General features: G+C 44.5%; 1 protein-coding gene across 3 annotated transcripts in view; it reads right to left on the reverse strand.

Moving 5' to 3' along the window:
• Positions 1-23,564, reverse strand: part of RTEL1 (regulator of telomere elongation helicase 1) — a 110,011-nt gene that overhangs the window by 72,120 nt on the left and 14,327 nt on the right. For all 3 annotated transcript variants that reach the window (XM_066624029.1, XM_066624030.1, XM_066624028.1), the window contains exons 10-18: positions 22,474-22,539; positions 19,970-20,123; positions 18,262-18,300; positions 16,793-16,871; positions 15,827-15,924; positions 10,414-10,469; positions 5,872-5,946; positions 5,363-5,444; positions 867-999 (exon numbers count right to left, since the gene is read on the reverse strand). In XM_066624029.1, coding sequence (XP_066480126.1) covers positions 867-999; positions 5,363-5,444; positions 5,872-5,946; positions 10,414-10,469; positions 15,827-15,924; positions 16,793-16,871; positions 18,262-18,300; positions 19,970-20,123; positions 22,474-22,539 — 782 coding nt within the window. The remainder of the gene's footprint in view (positions 1-866; positions 1,000-5,362; positions 5,445-5,871; positions 5,947-10,413; positions 10,470-15,826; positions 15,925-16,792; positions 16,872-18,261; positions 18,301-19,969; positions 20,124-22,473; positions 22,540-23,564) is intronic.

Here is a 23,564-nt window from a genome sequence, read left to right on the forward strand (position 1 = left end):
ATCCTGGCCTCCCTAGCTGTGTACATGCAGCTATCCAGTTATCCATACATACCAGGCAAAGACTACTGATCAAACTAGCAAAGGATGAAGGGCACACCATATCACCACAATAATGAGCATGGTTTGGGGCACACTAAGAAACTTGCCTGCTTCCCACTACCTAGTGGTGGTGTGGAAAGGAGAGGCCACCACTGCTGCCATTTCCTTTCTCCCATTTCCCATGTGAAAAGGCAGAAGAGGCAGGACAGGGAGGACAGAAGTGGGGTAGAGGCCTGCCTAGGTCTCCATTCTCTACTCTTCACTTCCTCCTTCCCCTCCCCCCTCTACCTTTTCAAATGGCAGACAGCAGGAAGGTGGGTGGTGGCAGGAGGATGAGGAAATAACAGTGGTGGTACCATAAAAGTGGGGCAATCTGGAGGCAGGCAAGAGGGGAAAAATCTGCACAGTGCAGATGGTGAACAAGTGATTACACTTCTTTATAACACTTCTTTGTCAAAACTATCTCATATGACAGAAAACAAAAGTATTACATTCTTTACAAGAAAACTGAGGGCCCAATCCTATCCAAATTTCCAGCTCTGGTGCAGCCACAATGCAGCCCTGAGGTAAGGGAACAAATGCTCCCATACCTTGAGGAGGCTTATGTGACTGTCCCCCACAGCAGGATGCAGTGCACGCCCCATTGATATAGCTGCACTGGCTCTGGAAAATTGGATACGGTTGGGCTCTGAGTGGTTAAACCTGGAAGTGCTCCTTCTGCGCAACCTAGACTTTTCCTCACTTCATTCACACTTAGGGTAGGGTTGGAGCTGCATCATACTGTAACTCATCTGCCTGTTTCATACTTGCAAAGGATCACAACTTACATCTGCATTTCCATAGTAAAAGAGGAAATCGGGGAGAGAGTGCCACTTGTGAGAATGATTGTTCGGACTCCTTGACGAACCAACTCATGCATGCTGTATCCAGGACTGAAACACCAATAGCTCAGAATCTTCCCTGCATCAAAAACAGAGGAAGACGTTTTGTAGAGTTCTTCGGCAATTCAAGCAAAGGACAATGTGCCAAACAGTGTTCTGCTAGCTGCTGGAGATCCGGATTCAAATCCTCAATCAACCAACTAGGTACCCATAGGCTGACCTTCAGCAAGTCACATATTCTTAGTTTACCTGCTCTTAAGGATTGCAAGGAGAAGTTACAGGAACTGTAAAGTACTTTGTTACTGAAATCATCAATAAGATATGTGGTTAAAAAACCAAACACTTTTAAACATTCACAGCTGAAATGCAAAACCAAGCTCCTGAACACACAGTATCCTGAGCGCTCCTGCCTGACACATACCTCTGTAAATAAAAGTTAAAAGACAGAGATTCCCAGCCCTCCAATTTTTAGCGTCTTACAAGACCTATAGAAGGAAACATTTACTAACATAGGGCACAATTCAAAGGTGCAGTGGGCCAGCGTATGTCCCTTATGCCAGCCCAATGTTGCTGCGAAAGTGCTATAAAGTACTTTCACGCTGACGCAACTGCACTTTGCATCAAGGGACTTGCGCTGGTCTCCCTGTGCCAATGCGGGCCCCATAGAGGGTGAAATTGCGCAGGCCAAGATCAGCCAGCACAGGGATCTGAAGAGGGCGTGGGGAGGGCAGAGGGGAGGGAAGAGGGAGGTGTTCTGGGGCAGGGAGTGGGCGAGTGGCAGGGGTTCCCAGGGATGGGAAGGCAGGGAGTGGGAGGTGGGGCCAGGACCTGGCAGACCTGGGCAGTCCAGGGAAGTCCCAGGTTGCTCAGATTTGCACCGCCCACTGAAGTGGCACAGATCTGAGTACCCCATTGGGACTTCAGTGGCTCTCCCTGGGGTAAGGAGAAAAGTTTCCCCTTGCCTTGGGACAAGCCTCTGGCTGCCTGAAACTTGTGCTAGATACAGTGTAGGCCTGCCTGCTGCAGTGCAAATTAGGATTGCACTGACAGTCTTGCAAATGAAATTTTCAATATTTAACTGCCCAGGCTTCTGATTCAGCCTTTCTTAAGCAGTTGAAAGAGAGAGACTGGAGCACAAAGGGTATTAGGGCTCTAGGGTTTCTATAAGCCTGGTCTTTTCTTGTTCTTAAGTTTTAGGGAACTCTTTATTGGCATGGGGTCACCCTGCCTGCTACTTGTCAAAAACACGAGTCACTTGCTCAGGATGAAGTTAGACTACAGCCCTGGTGTAATGACCCAGCAGCACAACCTGAGCAGGACAGTCAACAATGCTGCAGTAGTGCAGCAATTACTAGTCAGTTTTAAGCAAGGAGCTGATGGCACAGCTAGTTTTCAAACTAGAAAGCTAATCTGCCATCACATCATGTGATGCAAAAGATTGCAGGGCTGGAAAGAGAGGAACTGCAAAAAGAACTGGGGGAGGAGATTTGGAGGCAATGCCACTCTCTGCTCCATTTTCAAGGCTGCCTTATGCCAGTCTTAACTCTATCCTTCAATTTCAGGTTCTGTTTTCTGCATTACTATGATATTTCTGATCAGCATATCAATAAAATATTTTTCCTTTTCCAGATAAAATGCCTGCTGTGCAGTTTGTCTGCAAGGGTTCCTAGAACTGAAGGACAAGCTCATGCTACTAACAGACTAATTATGCACTGCATTTCCCTACACAGAAGTAGCACAAAATAAATAATCTTTTCTTGGAAATAATTAGTTATAGCCGTGTCAAAACATCCTTACATGGTCTGCAATTGTGCTGATGACAGAGTCAAAACCCAAAATCAATTCACCATGTAGAATACTATGTAATAGGCTCAGCGAGAAGTGGAAACCAAGCACATGACATGTTGACATATGAATAAATCTTACAAATTCAACAGGCATGTTTCCTTTTCTTCATATACATGTTACTAGACAGACGACCTTTATTAGGCATAAATATACATGTTACTAAAAAGAAACAGCCTTCAGCTGTTCTTGGAAGTTTTATTTTAGTGACTGCACTGCAAATAGTTTCAGTGACCCACAACTGCAAGAATGTTGAAGGTAGCAGCCAGAGACAAAGAACAGAAACATGACTCTTTCAAAAGCTGATGTAGAACTGATGTAACCTCAAGAAGAACTTGATGACCTACAAGCAAGGACAAGCCAAGATTGGAGCCTAAACTTCTCTTACAACTACAGCAGCAATTCCATTTTAAGGAAAGAAAGCTTCAATTGGACACATTCACACCAGTTTTTTAAAAATCTAGCAAATCTGTTTTGATTATCTTTGTATCCACCACAACTGAATGGGTTCACCTTTACTACCAGAGCTCTCTGGCACAAGTGTATCTTAATAAGAGAATGGGTGCATTAAGGAGGTACAACTCAAACCAGTTTCAGTAGCAAGTTCTACATAGATACAGTTGGAACTGCCCACCTCTTGCTTGCAAACCCTCTAATTTCGTCTCCAGATAATCAAAAAGTAAAAACAAAACTGGTTGCTTGAGAGATTGGTGAAGATAAGAAGGTTAAGGCTGGAGTAAAAGTTTGTCTTGCTCAATTCACAAGGTAGACTTGTGACCTATGATTGACCTATGATGTGACCTTCAGAGGCCATCTGAAGGAAGGAAAGACACAAATAACCTCACACAGATCACACAACCAAGGATCAGGGTTTCCCAAGGTGCACACTGCAACACCTCTAGAAAAGAATGGCATCTATGTCAGCTGCTAGTCACCATAACTTTGACACAGCTTGAAGGTGTGAATTCCTGCCTTCTCAAAGGCAGGAAATATTTAGCTTAAAACTGCTTGATGCACATTTGGTGTATTCACTGTTTAAGTGCAACAGTTTCTACAAACAAATCTCTGCCTTTATTTAAAATTATTGCTTCTAGCCATCATTTGTGGAGGTTAAAAGAAAGGTTAGAAGCAAGCAGCAGGTGGTTGAGCAAGATGAAGCCTTACTGGTTGGCAGAACTCCCTAAGAACATAAGAAGAGCCCACTGGATCAGGCCATAGGCCCATCTAGTCCAGCTTCCTGTATCTCACAGCGGCCCACCAAATGCCCCAGGGAACACACCAGATAACAAGAGACCTGCATCCTGGTGCCCTCCCCTGCATCTGGCATTCTGACATAACCCATTTCTAAAATCAGGAGGTTGCACATACACATCATGGATTGTAACCCATAATGGATTTTTCCTTCAGAAATTGGTCCAATTCCCTTTTAAAGGCATCTAGGCCAGATGCCATCACCACATCCTGTGGCAAGGAGTTTCACAGACCAACTACATGCTGAGTACAGAAATATTTTCTTTTGTCTGTCCTAACACTTCCAACAATAAATTTTAGTGGATGTCCCCTGATTCTGGTGTTATGTGAGAGTCTAGAGAGCATCTCTCTATCCACTCTATCCTTCCTGTGCATAACTTTGCATCCCTACCCTACCCAACCCTATGGCTACCAATTCCTCATTGTTTATCAAACCTCAGCAGAACCGCCTTATATAGAGCTCCATTGGTTCAGCTAGCTCACTATTATTGTGATAGTGACAGGCAGGAGCTCTCCAGGGACTGACATGAATTCTGTCAACCTGGGGATGTCGAAGATGGAGCCTGGGACCATCTGCATGTAAAGCAGACACTCTACCACTGAGCTACAGCCCCTCTCTGACCTCTACCTCCACGCCACTTTGTTTGGTTTTTTAACATTTCTATTCACCTCTGTCTCCCCAGTTCTTGCTTGCCTCCTTCAAATCCAAATCCTTTGAAAACAATTTTGGATGCACATCTATACAATTTGGAGTGTCCTCTCCAGTGCGCAAAGCCTGGGTAAAGAAGGTATGGAGGATAGGCTGTTACCCATGCAGCAAATCCCCCCTCTCCACGTCGCTGGAATGGTCCAATTGAAAGGCAGAAGCCAATACAGTTGGTTCCAGTGGCATCGCAGGAGTTGCCAGAGCGTGACTGTGTTCAGCCATGAACTGCCTCAGGGACTCCGACTCCTGATTTTGCCTCGAGGTTGATTCCTGAAGCCTTTTCCACAACTGGATATAGCCACAAGGCAGTGGAGGTTTGAGGTCAGAGTTTCCTTCTCTCAGATGAGTTGCCTTCCCAGGCTAACGAGTCCCATCTACCCGGTGGGATTTTCCAGAACCACCATTCAGAGCGCGATACCATAGTCTTTCGAGACTGAAGGTTGCCAACACACCTAAACAATTTGATTACAGTCCTGACAAGGGTTTCACACAAGCCAGCTGCAAACAGCCCTGGCCAAGTGAGGTAAAATGACAACTCTTCCAGGAGGCTGTTGGACTGGCACTCCCGACAGCCTCCAATAATTTGAGTTGAAGAAAACTGGTCTGAACAAATTGCACAGATTGAGCATCACCCCATCACCTTGTTTTTTAGTTGCTGATAAACTCCACAGGTCCATCGTCTGCTTCTTTTTCTGACTGCTTGTGTCAGGGTGAATATGAACCTGGAGAAATAAGGGACACTGAAACAAACTAAAAGGACAGGACATCTATGCTACATGCATCACCATCAGCATTGTAATCCCCACAGAATGAAGCAAAGCGTGCAATCAGCTATTACAATCTGTAGCCAACTGAAGGAATCAGAATACTGCAAGTGGGGTTAGTTATGCAATCTGAGCAATGAATGAAGCAGATTTTAGAAACACATTAACAGGTAAAGGGGCTTTTATCTAATATTTCACAAATGAAACATGCACTCATTTCTTACATCTTTATTCCATCCCTTACTCCAGGAAGTTCATACACGGTCATACTTGTCCCCTGCCTCTCAGAAATAATTTTATCCGCACACCATACTGGCAATGCAATCTACTGAAATCCCATTATAAGGATATGACACTCCTTATTCCAACTTCCTAGTACACATACCTTATAATACTTTGACACTGAGCAGCTTGGTGTCAAGCTGGGTTCCCCTTCTGGAAGACCAAAGTTAAAAACAATCTAGATAGCAGATGGAAGAAAAACAGAAAAGTAAGCAAAACAAATTTCACCAGATCTTCCTAGGAGGGTAAATAACGTTTGTCACCCTTCTGAATGTCTGCTGCATGACAATGGAAAAAAGAAAATATTCTGAAGTAACATGTACTTTTGCTGACACATCCAAGGCTTTCAGCACTAAAATCAGCCTAAAAACACAACAAAGACAAGGATAACTATATGTAAAAGGATTTGTTGGTATTCTAGTTCTTATTTTGCCAACATGATTTTACAGTTAAATCTACTTTGGGATCAATAACTGAGGGTGCAATCCAAAGCACCTGCTCAGATGGTGCAAAGGCTTGCAGATGAGTACTGTGAAAGTGCTGTAAAGCACTTTCGCACCATTCTCAGGAGAAATACGTGGGCTCCAGGGCAGGGTGAGTTTGCACCAGCCAAGCTCAGTCGGCATGGGGGTCTAGGGAGGTGCGGGGAAGGCGGGGAGGAGACGGGAGGGAGGCATTTCAGGGTGGGGGATGGCAGGCGGTTCAGTGGGCAGGCAGGGAGTGGGAGGCAGGGCCAGGACCCGGCACTTATATCAGATCCTAGCCCTGTTCTTGGGCAGTCTGGACCAGCCCCGGGCTGCTCAGATTTGCACCACTGATTTAAGAGGCGTGGATCCGGGTAGCCCCATTGGGACTGCTGCAGTGTTACCCAGGGTAAGGGGAATTTTTTCCCCTTGCCCCAGTCTGGCCTGTAGTCAACCCCAAACTTGCACTGGATACAGTACAGGACCGCCAGTCTGCCTGCTCCAGCGCAAGTTAGGATTGTAAAGCATTTAAAAGCTCCCATATCAGAGGAAAGCCATCATTTCACTTTAGTTATTATTAGTACATACAATTAGACTTCATAGATGCCTTTTCACTTCTAATCCGAAGATTTGACGCAATTAGCATTTTTAATGACCAATGGTATATAGCAATTTCCTACGTAACCTGCATCTCAAAAAGGGCTCAGATCCCATGTAGTAGAAGCCATTCTGAAGGTGCAGAGGCTAGTGGGGACAAGCCCCAATCCGAAGGAGCCACCTGCAACATCAAAACTGATTGAAGTGAACAAATGGGAGGTTGTGAACAATTTCTTTACTCAGCGTGTGGTCAGTCTGTGGAACTCCTTGCCGCAGGATGTGGTGACGGCATCTGGCCTAGATGCCTTTAAAAGGGGATTGGACAAGTTTCTGGAGGAAAAATCCATTATGGGTTACAAGCCATGATGTGTATGTGCAACCTCCTGATTTTAGAAATGGGCTACGTCAGATGCAAGGGAGGGCACCAGGATGCAGGTCTCTTGTTATCTGGTGTGCTCCCTGGGACATTTGGTGGGCGGTTGTGAGATACAGGAAGCTGGACTAGATGGGCCTATGGCCTGATCCGGTGGGGCTGTTCTTACGTTCTTAAGTTCAGCACCTAGGAGCTGTTTCCAGGATAAAACCTATAGCTCAGGAAGTTTGTTCACAGAGGGCACTAAGCACAGGAAAAGGAGTTGCATCATTTCTTGGTAGTTTCTCAGATACCTCTGTTAAGCTATGAAGTGGCCTATTATTCCCGTCCGTTCCACCTGGGACAACATTTAATGAAGCTTTTAACTTCTAATGATAAAAACAGATAGATAAATGATGGACAACCAATTGCAGTGCCAAAACAAATAAGCAGCTCTAAGATTCTCATTAATCTGGAAGCCTAGAGCAGGAAATGTTACTTAAAATACATGAGGAGGATGGAAGCAGTCTGCTTTTCACAATTAGCTGGAAAAAGGTCTTCTTCAACCTTGCTGTGAATCAAAGAGGATACTCCGGTATTATAGTGTCCTCGGTCATCCAGCTTCACAGAAGGATCCCCCACTCATTTCCTCAGCCATACAGCACAGACTAAGCTGCACAGTGATCCCTGACCATGCTTTCTTGAAACAGAGAGCACCTCGGAGGTGCTGCTCCACTCCAGGAACTGTTTCATACAATACACACAGATGGCACAACAAAAGGTGAACCTGAATGACTGAAGTGATCCGAGCCAAGAACCTTATAAGACAATCTCTGCACCATCCCATGTTTGCTACCCATGGGTGACTCCAAATACAACAATCATTTAGAGGGAACATAGAACACTGTGCCTGAGAAAGGACATCTCTTGGATCTCAGAAGCCTACACAGCCCCCTCATCCAATCCTTCTACCTCCTACCTCAACCATGAGATCACACACATACACTTTCAAACTCTGCAAAAGGAGACATACAGGCACCAGAATGCAGCACTTTCTATTCAACTATTTATAGGAAAATAACACCACATGGTGGGGCACAAAAGAACTGCTTCAAAGATCTCAAAAAAGAAGACTCCAAAAGCCATACAGGGGAACATCTGCACTTGCTATTTTCAGGGTGTAAAAAATGGATGATTTTTAAAAAACTTTTTGATGTTTCAGCTCTAAGCAGTTTTTCTTTTTAAAATAATCTCTTTAAAATGAAATATGAGCTTAATGCTAAACTAACCTTTAGAACTGAATGTATGCGTCCCTCTTAAAAGACGGCTAGCCTGGTGAGAGAAAGAAGCTAGCCTGGTAAGATTGGTGGGACTACCACTGTATATGCAACCGGTTGTTTACCAGAATGTTGCCCTGCAGCACATACCTATAAATATTGTTAACTGCCTCAGGACCAAGTAAATGGAAATAATAAATAAATTCCATCTCTGGTGGCAGAGATTCTACTTCCCGGGTATCAGACTGGAGCCACAGCAACAGAACCCAGTTGATTGACAGCATGTCTTGGTCTCCCCTTGCAGAAGCCAAGGTTGAATAGGAAAGTGGCACACAGGAAGCATGCTGGTACTTTTGCCACAACAGCCCTTACAGTGTTTGTCTATATATCAATGAAACTGAAATTTATCTCATGCCTGAAGTGGCTAATTGAACTGGAATTGCTACCTATCCCAAGGAAGTGAACTTTATCCCTGGATGGAGGAGAACTGTGTAGTTATTTGAACAGTAAAAGGTAAAGGTTTCCCCTGAACAGTCGTGTCTGACTCTAGGGGGCAGTGCTCATCTGTGCCTCCAAGCCAAGGGAGCCAGCCTTGTCAGAAGACATCTTCTGGGGGTCATGTGGCCAGCTTGACTAAATGCTGCTTTCCCACCGAAGTGGTACCTATTTATCTACTTGCATTTACATGCTTCCAAGCTGCTAGGCTGGCAGGAGCTGAGGCAAGTAACAGGAGCTCACCCTGTTCTACAGCACCGGGGTCTCAAACTCCTGGGCTGCTGACCTTCCAGCCCAGTCCAGTGTCTTTAACCACTCAGCTACTATGCAACAGTAGGAGGGGACAAAGCTGAAATGTTACCCCTTTTGGAACTTTTAAGGATATGTCCCAAAGTACAGCACTAAATTTAAAGCTCAGTTTCATGCGCTTGCTTTTTGAAACAGAGGCAGTGGGTGGAATTCAATACTGTAGGACTCGCCTAGAAACAGTCAACAGTGGCTGTAGAAACCTGAAGAGTTTCCTTCCCCAATGAGAAATGTACCTTTTATAAAGGTACTCTTTTATAAAGTAACTCTTTTATAAAGTATAAAAGTACTCTTTTATAAAGAGTGCTGTTGTGCCAGAGATTTCTGCCAGATTTGTGGAGATACATGGGGTGAAAGGACGAACTAAATGTCCAAACTTCCACAATGAACAAATTTTTTTTTTAACCAAAGAAAATAACAATGATGTAAAAATATATGAAGAAAAAGAAGAATAGAAAAATAAATGACTAGAGCAGTGGTTCTCACACATTTAGTATTGGGACCCACTTTTTAGAATGAGAATCTGTCAGGACCCACCAGAAGTAATGTCATGACCAGAAGTGACATCATCAAGCAGGAAAATTTTAAACAATCTTAGGATGCAATCCTACCCACACTTCCCCAAGAGTAAGTCCCATTTACTGTCATTGTTAGAAGAATATACATAGTAGCTTGTTAAAAGTACTGAGCTGTAACATTTCCCCAAATGCAGTCACATACCATGGTAGCATAAAGTCTACGATATTAAAAATAAAATATTGAAATTAATGGGGACCCAGCTAGTGGACCCCGACCCACAGTTTGAGAAACACTGGACTACAGCATAGCCTGAAGAGTTTTGGCCTCAGAACAGAACATTCCTCAAAGGCTGTCAAATGCAGAACTTAGCAGGGAGACTACAGCTAGCCATGCCCAAGAATGCACACTAGCATGTGCTCATCCCAAGCAGGGGGCATGACTACCACCAAAGGTCTTAGCTTGAGCTCAAAATTCTTTGAAGGCAGCTCTACACAGGCACAGATCCCATTAATGTGATTGCACAGAGACTACAAAAACCATATGAAAGGTTGATTTGATACATAGTATCTACAACCCTCTTTCAATAAAGCCTGTCAGTTCTTTATAAACTACAAATAGAGGAAACACATGTTTACCTGGATGATGTCTGCAATTTTGTGCAGCCCAGCAGTGTTGGTAAACAGCCCAGTACCTAGAAAATCAAAACAGAGGATTAGTACATTTTTACATGCATCAATATCTTTCTTTCGGTCTCAGTAGCTGAACTTGAAGGGTTTGTGCAGATGGGCACATAATGCACATATATTGTAACATATCATGAGCAATATGTTTGCATCATTCACCATCCCATATAAAGAGAGCTGAAAATTACTATTACCGTAGATACTCCGCCTATAGGGCAATAAATCTGTTCCAATGGATCGCTCCTGAATCAACCCTTCGCCTTATCTGCCGGGCCACTAGGGGTCAGGGCTGTTTCAGGCACACTGCGGAGCAGCAGTGGTGCTGCTGAGGAGGAGCCACCCGCTCCCCCACTGCGCGCTTCCCACCTGGAGCAGGGAGCCTGACGGAGCTGCTCAGCTCACCTGCCCCTCCCTCCTTCCCACCATGAGTGGGGAGCCTGACAGAGCTGCTCGGCTCACCTACTGCTCCCTGCTCTTTGCTGCTCCTGGGCATTGCAGTCCCACCCACTCAGGCTCCCTGAGCCTGGTCTCCTTGGTTCTGACTTCCTCCTCCACCACCCCTGCTAGTCTTTGAAAGCACAGGAAAGGGGAGCAGGAGCCTGGAGCGCATCCCATGCGTGTCATCAATGGAGCTTACTCCCAGGAAAGTGCACATAGGATGGCAGGCTTTGAGCCCAAGCCAGTGCATGCCTACTCAGAAGTTCCATTATTGTCAATGGGGCTTACTCCTAAGAAATGATCGTAGCTTGAAGATGGGGAGACAGGAGGGTTGCTTCTTCATGCAGAGTCTACAGCTTTGCACCTGCTTCTTCCGAGTTGCCCGCTGTGCCCCCCTTCTCTTCTCCCTTCCCCACTGGCCCTCTTTCTCTGCCCCCTATTTACAAGCCATGCAATCAGGGAAACTGACCAGGAAACTGATTAGAGCAGCAGACAGCAGTTTCCATTCGCACATCCCCCCAAGACAGAGAGCAGAGCTGAACCGGCTCCCCAGCATAACCCCACTTCTCTAAGAGTGAAACCCCCCTGACAGCCTTGATCCTGCTGTAAATCATGAGGAGGAAACAGCCCTCAGACCAGGTGAGGATGGGCTTGTTGCAGCTGCAGGATGCACCTTCCAGGAGGGTGCCCACATGGCTAACCAGCCAAGTTAGAGAGGCTGTGAAGGGCAAGGAAGCTTCCTTCCGTAAATTGAAGTCTTGCCCTAATGAGGAGAATAAAAAGGAACATAAACTGTGGCAAAAGAAATGTAAGAAGGTGATACTGGAGGCCAAGCGAGACTATGAGGAACGCATGGCCAGCAACATTAAGGGGAATAATAAAAGCTTCTTCAAATATGTTAGAAGCAGGGAACCCGCCAGAGAAGCGGTTGGCCCTCTGGATGGTGAGGGAGGGAAAGGGGAGATAAAAGGAGACTTAGAGATGGCAGAGAAATTAAATGAGTTCTTTGCATCTGTCTTCACGGCAGAAGACCTCGGGCAGATACCGCTGCCCGAACGGCCCCTCCTGACCGAGGAGTTAAGTCAGATAGAGGTTAAAAGAGAAGATGTTTCAGACCTCATTGATAAATTAAAGATCAATAAGTCACCGGGCCCTGATGGCATCCACCCAAGAGTTATTAAGGAATTGAAGAATGAAGTTGCAGACCTCTTGACTAAGGTATGCAACTTGTCCCTCAAAACGGCCACGGTGCCAGAAGATTGGAGGATAGCAAATGTCACGCCTATTTTTAAAGAGGGAAAGGGGGGACCCGGGAAACTATAGGCCGGTCAGCCTAACATCCATACCGGGTAAGATGGTGGAATGCCTCGTCAAAGATAGGATCTCAAAACACATAGACGAACAGGCCTTGCTGAGGGAGAGTCAGCATGGCTTCTGTAAGGGTAAGTCTTGCCTCACGAACCTTATAGAATTCTTTGAAAAGGTCAATAGGCATGTGGATGTGGGAGAACCCGTGGACATTATATATCTGGACTTTCAGAAGGCGTTTGACACAGTCCCTCACCAAAGACTACTGAAAAAACTCCACAGTCAGGGAATTAGAGGACAGGTCCTCTCGTGGATTGAGAACTGGTTGGAGGCCAGGAAGCAGAGAGTGGGTGTCAATGGGCAATTTTCACAATGGAGAGAGGTGAAAAGCGGTGTGCCCCAAGGATCTGTCCTGGGACCGGTGCTTTTCAACCTCGTCATAAATGACCTGGAGACAGGGTTGAGCAGTGAAGTTATTAATTATTATTAACAGTATTTATATACCGCTTTTCAACTAAAAGTTCACAAAGTGGTTTACAGAGAAAAATCAAATAACCAAATGGCTCCCTGTCCCAAAAGGGCTCACAATCTAAAAATATGCAAAGGAATACCAGCAGACAGCCACTAGAACAGACAGTGCTGGGGTGAGGTGGGCTAGTTACTCTCCCCCTGCTAAAAAAAGGAGCACCCACGTGAAAAAGTGCCTCTTACCCAATTAGCAAGGGTAAAGTGAAGTGGCTAAGTTTGCAGACGACACCAAACTTTTCCGAGTGGTGAAGACCAGAAGTGATTGTGAGGAGCTCCAGAAGGATCTCTCCAGACTGGCAGAATGGGCAGCAAAATGGCAGATGCGCTTCAATGTCAGTAAGTGTAAAGTCGTGCACATTGGGGCAAAAAATCAAAACTTTAGATATAGGCTGATGGGTTCTGAGCTGTCTGTGACAGATCAGGAGAGAGACCTTGGGGTGGTGGTGGACAGGTCGATGAAAGTGTCGACCCAATGTGCGGCGGCAGTGAAGGTCAATTCTATGCTTGGGATCATTAGGAAGGGTATTGAGAACAAAACGGCTAGTATTATAATGCCGTTGTACAAATCTATGGTAAGGCCACACCTGGAGTATTGTGTCCAGTTCTGGTTGTCGCATCTCAAAAAAGACATAGTGGAAATGGAAAAGGTGCAAAAGAGAGCGACTAAGATGATTACGGGTCTGGGGCACCTTCCTTATGAGGAAAGGCTACGGCGTTTGGGCCTCTTCAGCCTAGAAAAGAGGCACCTGAGGGGGGACATGATTGAGACATACAAAATTATGCAGGGGATGGACAGAGTGGATAGGGAGATGCTCTTTACGCTCTCACATAATACCAGAACCAGGGGACATCCACTAAAATTGAGTGTTGGGCGGGTTAGGACAGACAAAAGAAAATATTTCTTTACTCAGCGTGTGGTCGGTCTGTGGAACTCCTTGCCACAGGATGTGGTGATGGCGTCTAGCCTAGACGCCTTTAAAAGGGGATTGGACAAGTTTCTGGAGGAAAAATCCATTATGGGGTACAAGCCATGATGTGCATGTGCAACCTCCTGATTTTAGAAATGGGCTATGTCAGAATGCCAGATGCAAGGGAGGGCACCAGAATGAGGTCTCTTGTTATCTGGTGTGCTCCCTGGGGCATTTGGTGGGCCGCTGTGAGATACAGGAAGCTGGACTAGATGGGCCTATGGCCTGATCCAGTGGGGCTGTTCTTATGTTCTTATGTTCTTCCCTGAAAGTGGAAACACTCCCACCAAATTGTCTCACAAACTATAATTCAGAGCACAATTACTTAGGAATAACACCCAGGTAAAGCAATGGGTCTGCTTCTGAGTAAATAGGGTTTCAGTTATGTGCAGCTGCACTTGGTCACAGCCATTTGCTGTTGCTTGTCTCTGCTGTGAAATGAATTGCACACTCCCAATTGTGTTCTAAGTTGTATGGTATATGTAGAGCTTCTGGCTTAAGAGCAGAAGACTCTGCCTTTGCACTGTTTTGCATCAGAAGTGTCCTGAGAAATTCTGAGTGATAGATCACTTTTTTATGTTTTAGTTTTTTTCCTGTGAAGCATTTTGGAGCACTACCATTATTCCATTCTCTTTCAAGCACCCCTAAAGGTCCTGTTGAGTGCCCCTGGGGATACATGAACTCCAGGTTGGGAACCACTGTTCTATTAGTATGCTGTTTACAGTGCAGTTAATCTTTGATAGTGTTTACAAAAAAAAGGTGAAGACCAGAATTTAAAAGTTTATGAATAAAAATGAATCTTATGATCTTTTACTATATTTTTTATAAATCAGAGACTGTCAGTTCTTAGGTAACAATTACTGGTAGGTTATTTTTCAGGATACAAAACTATAATCAGACATCCCCCCAAGTTTATGACCCCGACTTATTCGAGGGTCATAGAAAATTCTATGATTCTTGCCTCAAAACCTGCCCTCGACTTATCTGTGAGATCGACTTATGGGCGGGTGTCTGCGGTAGTTATTAAGGGGAGAAAAATGATCTTCGATCCTGATCACTGCTCCATCACATCCATACAGTGTATGAGCAGTTTATACACTGAGCAGAATACAATGCAATACTTTGTCTGGACTATACCAATTCAGGCTAGAGGTGAACAGGGGTTGGTGACAAGGAGATTGCATTTTTCAATTCCACTATGGGGAAATGAATCTCTGCACACTGAAAACTGATAAGTGAGGGAGAACGACTCTACAGCTTTCTTCCAAACATTCTTTTCCTTCTGCTTCTCCCTCAGCAAAGCATTCAGATGCTCAATTGCCAATCTGTGCCTCAAGAGGAACTGTCCAGAAAAAGATCTACAACTTGGGTCTGAACATATCCTCAAACAAAGCAAAGGAAGATGAGTTTAAGACTAAACAATTATTCACAGAACACAAATCAATATACGGAATTCACTGCCATACCACAATAGCTATCAGCATCACCATTAGAAAGTTTACAGTATAAACTCATGAAAAGCTGGGAGAAATCTGAAGAGAGGTATGATCATGCAGAGGTTCCAGGAAGGAGTCCCATGCAGAAGTGGCAGCCGCAGAGAACACCAAGAGCCATATTAGAACAAGTGACTTTGAACCACTGAGGGTAGAAGAGCTGAATACGAAGAAGTCATGAGAAGCATCAAAACAATTACTTCAGAAATATGCTCTTGCTGACTATCTTGAGTTGTTTACCAATAACTGTTTCTCTCTGGAATGGCAAACTCTGCCCATAGACCTTCATCTACCTCACAGTCCATGCAGGAGAGGAGAGAGAGAGAGAAACCAGAACTATCTAAACTGCCTTCCCCATCCTCTGCTGCCCCTAGCAGTTACAGCTCTTTGCAAAGAAGCATTTGTTGTTGGTGCAGGCACCAGATTCCCTGAAATCAGTTGCTGCTCAGTTGAACACCTTCACTGCAAAAACAGCCATAAGTGCTGAAGAAGACAGGATAAAAAATGTTGTTGTTAGTTGAATATTTGTAAGTAGGAGAGCTTCTGTACTAGTTCAACCTATTATCTCTGCTACACCATACTTTTCATATGCTCTCCTCATTCTTTCCTAGGGATAGAATGTATACGTACAGCCTGCTAAATACTGTAGGATTTGTTCCAGAGATTCATGGAGAGAGTTCCAGGTTTGGAAAGTAATCTGGGCCTTTGCAAACAGGTCAAATATGTAGCTGTAAAATCAAGAAGAAATACACAGATAAGAACATCTTAAGTCTGCAATAATATCCTTAGCATGGTGATTTTTCAGTGACTGTTGCTACTGTATTTTTTTTTTAAACAGTATGAGCACTTGGGGACAGGGAACCATTTACTGATTTATTTCTATGTAAACAGCGTTGTGGTATTCAGGAAGTGTCTCAGCATCTGCAGGGGTTCTGTTCCAAAACTTCCATGGATGCCAAAATCCAACGATAATGAAATCCATGGGTCAGGGTACCCAGACCTTAAAAAGTGACTGGTCATGTTCAGAGGATATTCAGAGGCCTGGGGCAGCTGTGCAGGCCTCAGAAGGGCAGGCGGACGCAACCAGAACCACTCAGTCGCAGGTGAGCAATAAAAGATTTTTTTCTCCCTTTTTAGAGCATTGTGGAGGCTCCTGCAGGGCTACAGAGGGGCCACAGGCCCCTTGGACCCTCTAGAGAGCCACAGCAACCCCCAGGTAAGTTTAAAAAACCTTCCCTGCCCAGCAGCAGCACAATCATCCCAATCATGTTACTGTCCTCTCCCCGGCCCTTAAGGAGGCAGCAACAGAGCATCCTAGTTTGGAAACCTCTACTTCACCCCACTGGTAACCTGCCCTTCAGCATGATGACTGATGATGTGAGGCCAAATCTCCCTAACGCAAGTCCAACTCTTGATCCTACTAACTGGAGCACTGCCTTTGTAGTCTGAATTTTCAGTGGCCACAACTTAGCAACTTGTTTGCGCAAGTCAGGCTCATAGCCCCTACAAGCAACACTGCAATTTTATGAGTCTTCAAACAGACAAACATGAGAAACAAAGCCAACCTGGAATAGAGGTTCTGGCTGCTGAACATACCTTCCATCCTTAGTCAGTCCACTTCCATTTGGTGACAGTTCTACAGAATCAATAATGTTTTCCAGCTGGAGAAGAATCCCTTCAAGAGAAAGAAAGGGAAAACTAAGAGAGCCAGCATTTTGGCTATTTCCAACAAGGGGAATCTCACTTTTCTTGGAAATTGTCCCTCTCCTGCCCCCTTAGACCTGGCTGAAGCACAGGCTTCCTCTTGTCCATGCCTTTTCAGTGAGAAAGGGTTTTTTTTCCAGGCTGAACCATAACCAAGTCTGGAAATGGAGTGAAGAACTTGCCTTGCTATATTCACACAGTTCAGCTCAGACTGCCAGCCCTTTGAACAGAACAAAACAGCAAAGCAAACAATGGGAAACGATGCAGGCATTTTTGGGTGCATTTGGTAGGTTGGTCAATATCTTGAAAATCCCAGTTTTTAAGAGGAAAAAAATGAGTTTCTCATTGATGAAGAAAGTGTTAATGTTTTAATTAACACCACCACCACAAAAAGACCAATAACAAGAAGCAAAATAATATGAAGTCCAAACTCACACTATTTCTCATTTTATAAGTTATCATGTGAAGACCTTTTCAGGGTTTGTGATTAATATTTTCATAATAAAAATGTTACATAAGTAAAGTCAAGTTAACCAATGGTTTGAAATCAGCCAGGATCATAATACAAGTTAACTACAGGCCATTAAAATACGCCTATTGGCTGTTGCTCTGCAGTTTAAGATACATAAGCATGATGCATCTATCTATAACACAGGCCTACAAAATTGAGGGTCAGAAAGGTTTTCCCCAAACTTTATGGTGGTTTTATATGGATTTGGGGTGCTGATTCCAAAAATGGCATCCGTTTTGCCCTATCACGTCTAGTTCTGGAGATATAGTATAGCCTCATTAGTGAATGGTTCAAGCAGCTTCCTCATGAGGAAGCCATGGTGTAGGCTTCCTCATGAGGAAGCTGCTTGCACCATTCACTAAAGTGGCTATACTATAACTCCAAAACTAGACGTGATACAGCAAAACGGATGCCATTTTTGGAATCAGCACCCCAAATATACCCAGGAATTGGTGTAACATTTAAGGAAGCAAAATGTGTGTTGGCCTGTGTAATCAGAAAGTTGCCAGTAAATTCATTTAAATAAACTGCTTAAGTTTGAACATTCACAAGGTTGCTGGGCATTTTTCCCCCTTAAATGAACGAATGCTCCATCCAAACACTTCTCATGTTTCTCTTGGGTAGAGTTCAATGCCTTCAATTTTTCAGATACACAATCTGTTTACAGTTTGCTTAATTTATTGCAGCAAAGTTGCACAAACAAGACATCTATCTCTAGATCAATATGATACAAAATTTGGAACTTCTGCACAACTGAGTCAGGTGCTCTTGGGTAAACTCAAAGGGTTGCAAAGCAATTTTGAAAACTGCTCTATGGAACAGGGGGAAAAGATGTAATAATGACACTCACTCTTTATTTTTGCTATATCTTCAAGTTCCATGTTCAATCCTGTTTTGGGAGGAGATATCATTTTTATTTAATTTAGACATGAGCCAGGATCATCAATGCCTTTTCCGCCCTCTCTTCATATGTAAATACATAGTTGAATATGTAAGGTGTACACACTAATGTAACTTTCAGAACACTTGTACAAGAGATAATAGTATTACAGATCTTTGCTTGCAAGGAACAGAGAAGGGATCAGAAAGGAAAAAAGTTGCAAAGAATTTTGATGATACCCTAAGGGCTGTCTCAAATTCCCAGAATCTTGCAGTGTGACTGAAAGGTAGACAAAAAAGGAAACAGTTGCTGCTGAAATGTACTGGCCTTTAAGACCAGGAGGTTACTGACGCATTTCCAATCATCTTGGAGGTGGGGACAGGAAGCGAAAGTATTTTGACTAGGGCTATTGTCAATCCCCAGACTATGGCAGAAGGGCAGCTCAGTATGTGCCCCATACAGCAAGGCAATTTGGTGGCTGGATAAGGCAGGCCTACCAGACTGCTGCTGTGTATAAGCAAATGTAAGCATACCTGTCAGAAAAAGGGGCAAGGACCAATCAAGGCAAAGTGCTGAGTCATTGCACAGAACAAGGAGAGATGGGAAAAGCTAATGCAATCCCCACCCAGGATGATGCAATGACATTCCTCAGGGATGAGGTCATGGCCTTTCCCATTGGCTGACAGGAGTATAAATGGCCAACAAGCACACTCCACTGGGTGAGTTGTAGGAGTGAGTTGCTGCATGAATCTCTGCTGGATGGATACCTGATTTACTGACTACTTGGACTTGCTCTGCTTGCTGATTTCTGGAACTGCCTTCTACCTGTAAATACTGCCTGTAAATAGACTCTGGTGTTGGTACTTCCCTGGGTCTTGCCTCCTTTTTTTGGTGTTCTTCCCTGTGCTCTGAGCACCACACACTGCAGCTGCCGGTTTGCGCTTCTGCTATCTCTGTGTTTTGCCCAATTATCTCTAACAACAAAGCTATACAGAGAGATAAACACAGCCATTTCATATGCTACTTTGGCTACCACCTCAACAAAGAATGAAGCCTATATGGTATACTTTGCAACTAGTCCTGTGGCATGCAACTGGATGACTTGGGCGTTCTAAGTGTTGCCCTCTGCTGACCCCCAACAAAACCCTCCCAAAAACCAAGCTGTATAAGAAAATTGAGGTTTCTAGTCTATTCTGACCATCTTCCCATTTCCGCAGACTGTCCTCCACTACCTAAGGGAGGGAGCATAAAAGCATGGGGATTCCTACCCTTGGTCCAATGCTCAGACAGTCAAATGAAGGAATTATTTAAGCCATTTGTTTTTAACTCAGATAATTTATGTAGTGTTTGCCTTGGAACCAAACATGTACACCCCTGCTTTCAGCAAGCACAAAGTATGAAAAAACTGTTCTGTAGAAGCCCTGCTCACATAAATACCAACACACATTAGTGCTTGCAAGCTCTTGCATAACAAGTCTATCCTTTCCACTGGAACTTGCATGGGAAATCATGCCCTGGGCTCCTAAGTGATCAAGTGTCTAGCAATCAAATCAGAATTTAATTCAATTTCCTGAAGACTGACTTCACAAACCTCAATTCCCTACAGTGTGCAGCCAACAAAACCACAACATATTCTAGAATTTATTAACTCATTAACGATTCCAAGTCTGAGATCTACCTGACTTGGTAGACTCCACACCAAATTCAGAGTTGAATTCATTCTGCTGAACCTCTTTGGCTTGTTTTTCCAACACTATGTTGATGGCATCCACAGCTGAAGCCAAATCATAGGGGGTTAAGTCAAATGATGCCAACTCCTCACACAGCCTCTCCTAGGGATGCAGACAAAATGCAACATTTTTGTTTTAGAATATTAGCAGCCATGCAGACTTCCCACTTTTGTGGCTGGACAGCTTGTCCTAGAAACACAGTTGTATCAGAGAAACAATAGAAAAGTAACACTTTTAGGCAGAAATCCCACAATGTTAGGACAGAGTAATCTAGGCTGTCACTGCCTCTGGTATGTAGAGACACCAGAAATCAACACCATATGCTTCAAGAGAAAGCACAGGTTAGATCAGAGTTAAAAAACATTCCAATTCAGTAACCCCTTGAAATGCACCATTGGCCCAAAGCCAACACCAATTTTCATCATGCTATAGAACTATCTCCAACAGGCATACCAAATAAATGTGCAGTGCAATCCTATCTTGCGCTGGAGCAGGCAGGCCAAGAGGCCTGTGCTGTATCCAGTGCAAGAAGTGCGCCAGAAGTGGGGCCAGAAGTGGCTCAGCCGGAGGCAAGGGGAAACTCTTCCTCTTACTCCCAGATAAGCCACCACGGCTCCAATAGGTCTCCTTAGACTTCTGCCACCGTGGCACAAGTCCAAGGAGAATGGAGCAGCTTCAAGTCGCTCCGTGCTGCTTGGGGAACAGGGTTGGGATCCAGCATAACAGGCGGGTCCCAGCCCCGCATCCCGCTCCCTGCCCTGGAACACTTTCCCACCTCCTCCCTGCCCTTCCCAGACTCCTGTGTCGGCCGAGCTCAGACGACACAACCCTTCTTTCCCAAGTTGGCATGGAGGCTGGATGCAGCCTCTGTGGGTTGGCACATGTCCCTGCGTCACCCCAGCCGACTCCCAAGGAGGCGCAAACATGCTTTATGGCATGTTTGCAACCCTCCTGAGCCGGTGCAAGGGACTTGCGCTGGCCTAATCAACAATTAGGATTGTGCCCCAAGTTACTTTTTAAAAATATATATTTATTAGCTGCCTTTCAGGAATATAATCCTCACAAAATGAGGGTTACCTCACTTACAAATGCGAAATGTAGCCATGAAGGGCCCAACTTTTAACAAGCTCTTTCTCATTATCATAACATTAGCAAGGCAGGTGTTACATTTGGGGGTTCTGTTCTAAATCTGGAGTTGTGTCTTTCCCATAAGGATCAGGTGGTGCTGAGGCCTGACCCAGACTTCACACCAATGGCAAACTCAGTTTTCCATCATGCGCAAGATTATTCTTCCCTTCATTCTGTCCTAATCCCACATATACCAAAGGGGAAAAAATAAACTAAACTACTGCCCCTAAGTTGTGGTGAAGGCCACAACACGGGGTAAACTACATAACCGGCACTCAGGAAGTCCCACATTTTATCTCTGACATATCAGCAGGGCTTGAAAAAACTCACTCTGAAGCACAGGATAAATGTTGCAAATCAAATTAGGCACTACTGGGTTACAGCAGGGGAGCCCAAACCCCGGCCTGGGACCATTCATGGCCCTCAGGGACCCCCAATTTGGCCAGCAGGGAGCCCCAAGTCTCCAATGAGCCTCTGGCTCTCCAGAGACTTCCTGAAGCCCACACTGGCCGGACGCAACTGCTTTCAGCAAGAGGGCGACTGTTCAACCTTCTGCAGGCCGAGGGCTCCCTCCAATGCTTGCTGTTTCACATTTGTGATGCAGCAGCGGCAGTGAAAAAAAGGCCAGCCTTGCTTTGTGCAAGGCCTTTTATAGGACTTGAGCTAATGCAAGACCTTCATTCATCCATATAAGTTCCATCTCCAATATATTTATTTATGTAAATTTATTCAAATTTGAAATGTAAATTAATTCTTTTTTCCCGGCCCCAAACACAGTATCAGAGTATCAGTATCAGATCAGTATCTGTATCAGAGAGATGATGCCAAAAAGTTTGGACACCCCTGGGCTACAGCATAAAGCAATCAATATATCTTAGGATATTTAAAGTTTCTGCAATTTTGGTTTCCATAAGCATTTGGATAAATACAAGCAAACCAATAAGATGAAAGAGCCAGTAAGGTTAGAGAAGTTCTTTAATTGATACTTATTCCAATCAGGATCAAGTTTTAGGGGAACAGCTAGGCGACCTGCGCACAAGCAATTAGAAATGAATTTGCATTTATACACAAAAAAGCCTTACCACCACCAAAGCAGGCATTTGATAGACTAAAAAACTTGCCTCAAGCATTTTAACAGTAGTGGTTTCACATAAAGACCACCATCTCAGTCATTCAACACCACAATACTTGAGGTTTCAACATTCCTCAATATTTGGGGAAACAAATATTCATGAATTATCATATTTCTTGTGTGGAAGGGAACCTAGCACAAGCACAAAGGCATTTCATAGAAATGGCGACAAGCCAGTTGCAGTTTACTTACCACATTGTGAGCTTCATCAAGTATTACCACAGTTCCTTTCAAGTCTAAGTTGTGAGCTCTTCGACTCTGCTCAAAGGAGAACAAAACACAATTTACAGGAAGAGTGAGAAACAGTGCAGAGGGATAAGTAACCACCACAGCTTTATGTCCGTGACTAGCACAACCCCACAAAACCACTTACAACATGTTATTTTGTTTATTCAGTACAGATTTTACAAAACAAATGATGAAAAAAGCTTTTGCCAGCTTTTCAGAATTCTCTATTATTGGGTCAACCTCTTGACTACAGAAATCTACAAATCTACACAGCAGCAATACCAAAATCAAACATTAGTCTTCTAATTCTGTACTCTACATTTGATGCCAAGAGGTCTGTAGCCAAAAAGGAACCATCAAAAGATATTCACCATGGGACAGAGGAGGGACCAAGACATGCAGAGTTTTAGAATTACCCCCTCCCCGTGAAATTTTCCCTTTCCACTCCAAAGATAAAAATGGTTGTGTACTCATGTACACCGTATGCTATGCACTAGTCATTAAGCCAATGCAGCTGCCCATAACTTGGGGAGTCAGCAAAGATAGAGGAGAGAAGGTGGAAGGAAAAGATGGAGAAGGCAACAGACAGAATGGATAGAGCGGGATGTTGCCAGGAGAGGTAAGAGAGGTAGCAAAAGTAGGCAAAGTCCAGTGCGCTGCACAAGAAAGAAGAAGGGGCACCCCACTCACAGTGGAGGCAGAGGGGCCAGAGACTGAGAGAACTGCAACAGAGGAATGGAAGAAACCCCAGACTCAGCAGTTTGGGAGGGGAGCTTGGGTCTTGGAACCAGCCTTTTAGGTCAGTGGAACACAACGGCACACCAACATAGGTATCACCCCAGCTGGGGCACTTGCCCACAGTACCAGGGGCCTACCATTCATAAGGCAGCCACCAGTGACTCTGAGCCCCCCTCTTATTTCCCTTCTTGAAAATAATATTACAAAAAAAAATAAAGGCAAATGAACTTCATGGTTCCAGATTTAAGCATCATACACTCTTCTGCCTACACCAGTGGTTTTCAAACTCTCGTGGAGAGTTTGAGCCACTGTAAGTG

The sequence above is a fragment of the Tiliqua scincoides genome, chromosome 4 (assembly GCF_035046505.1).
Source record: "Tiliqua scincoides isolate rTilSci1 chromosome 4, rTilSci1.hap2, whole genome shotgun sequence".
In the NCBI taxonomy this organism is placed as follows: Eukaryota; Metazoa; Chordata; class Lepidosauria; order Squamata; family Scincidae; genus Tiliqua; species Tiliqua scincoides.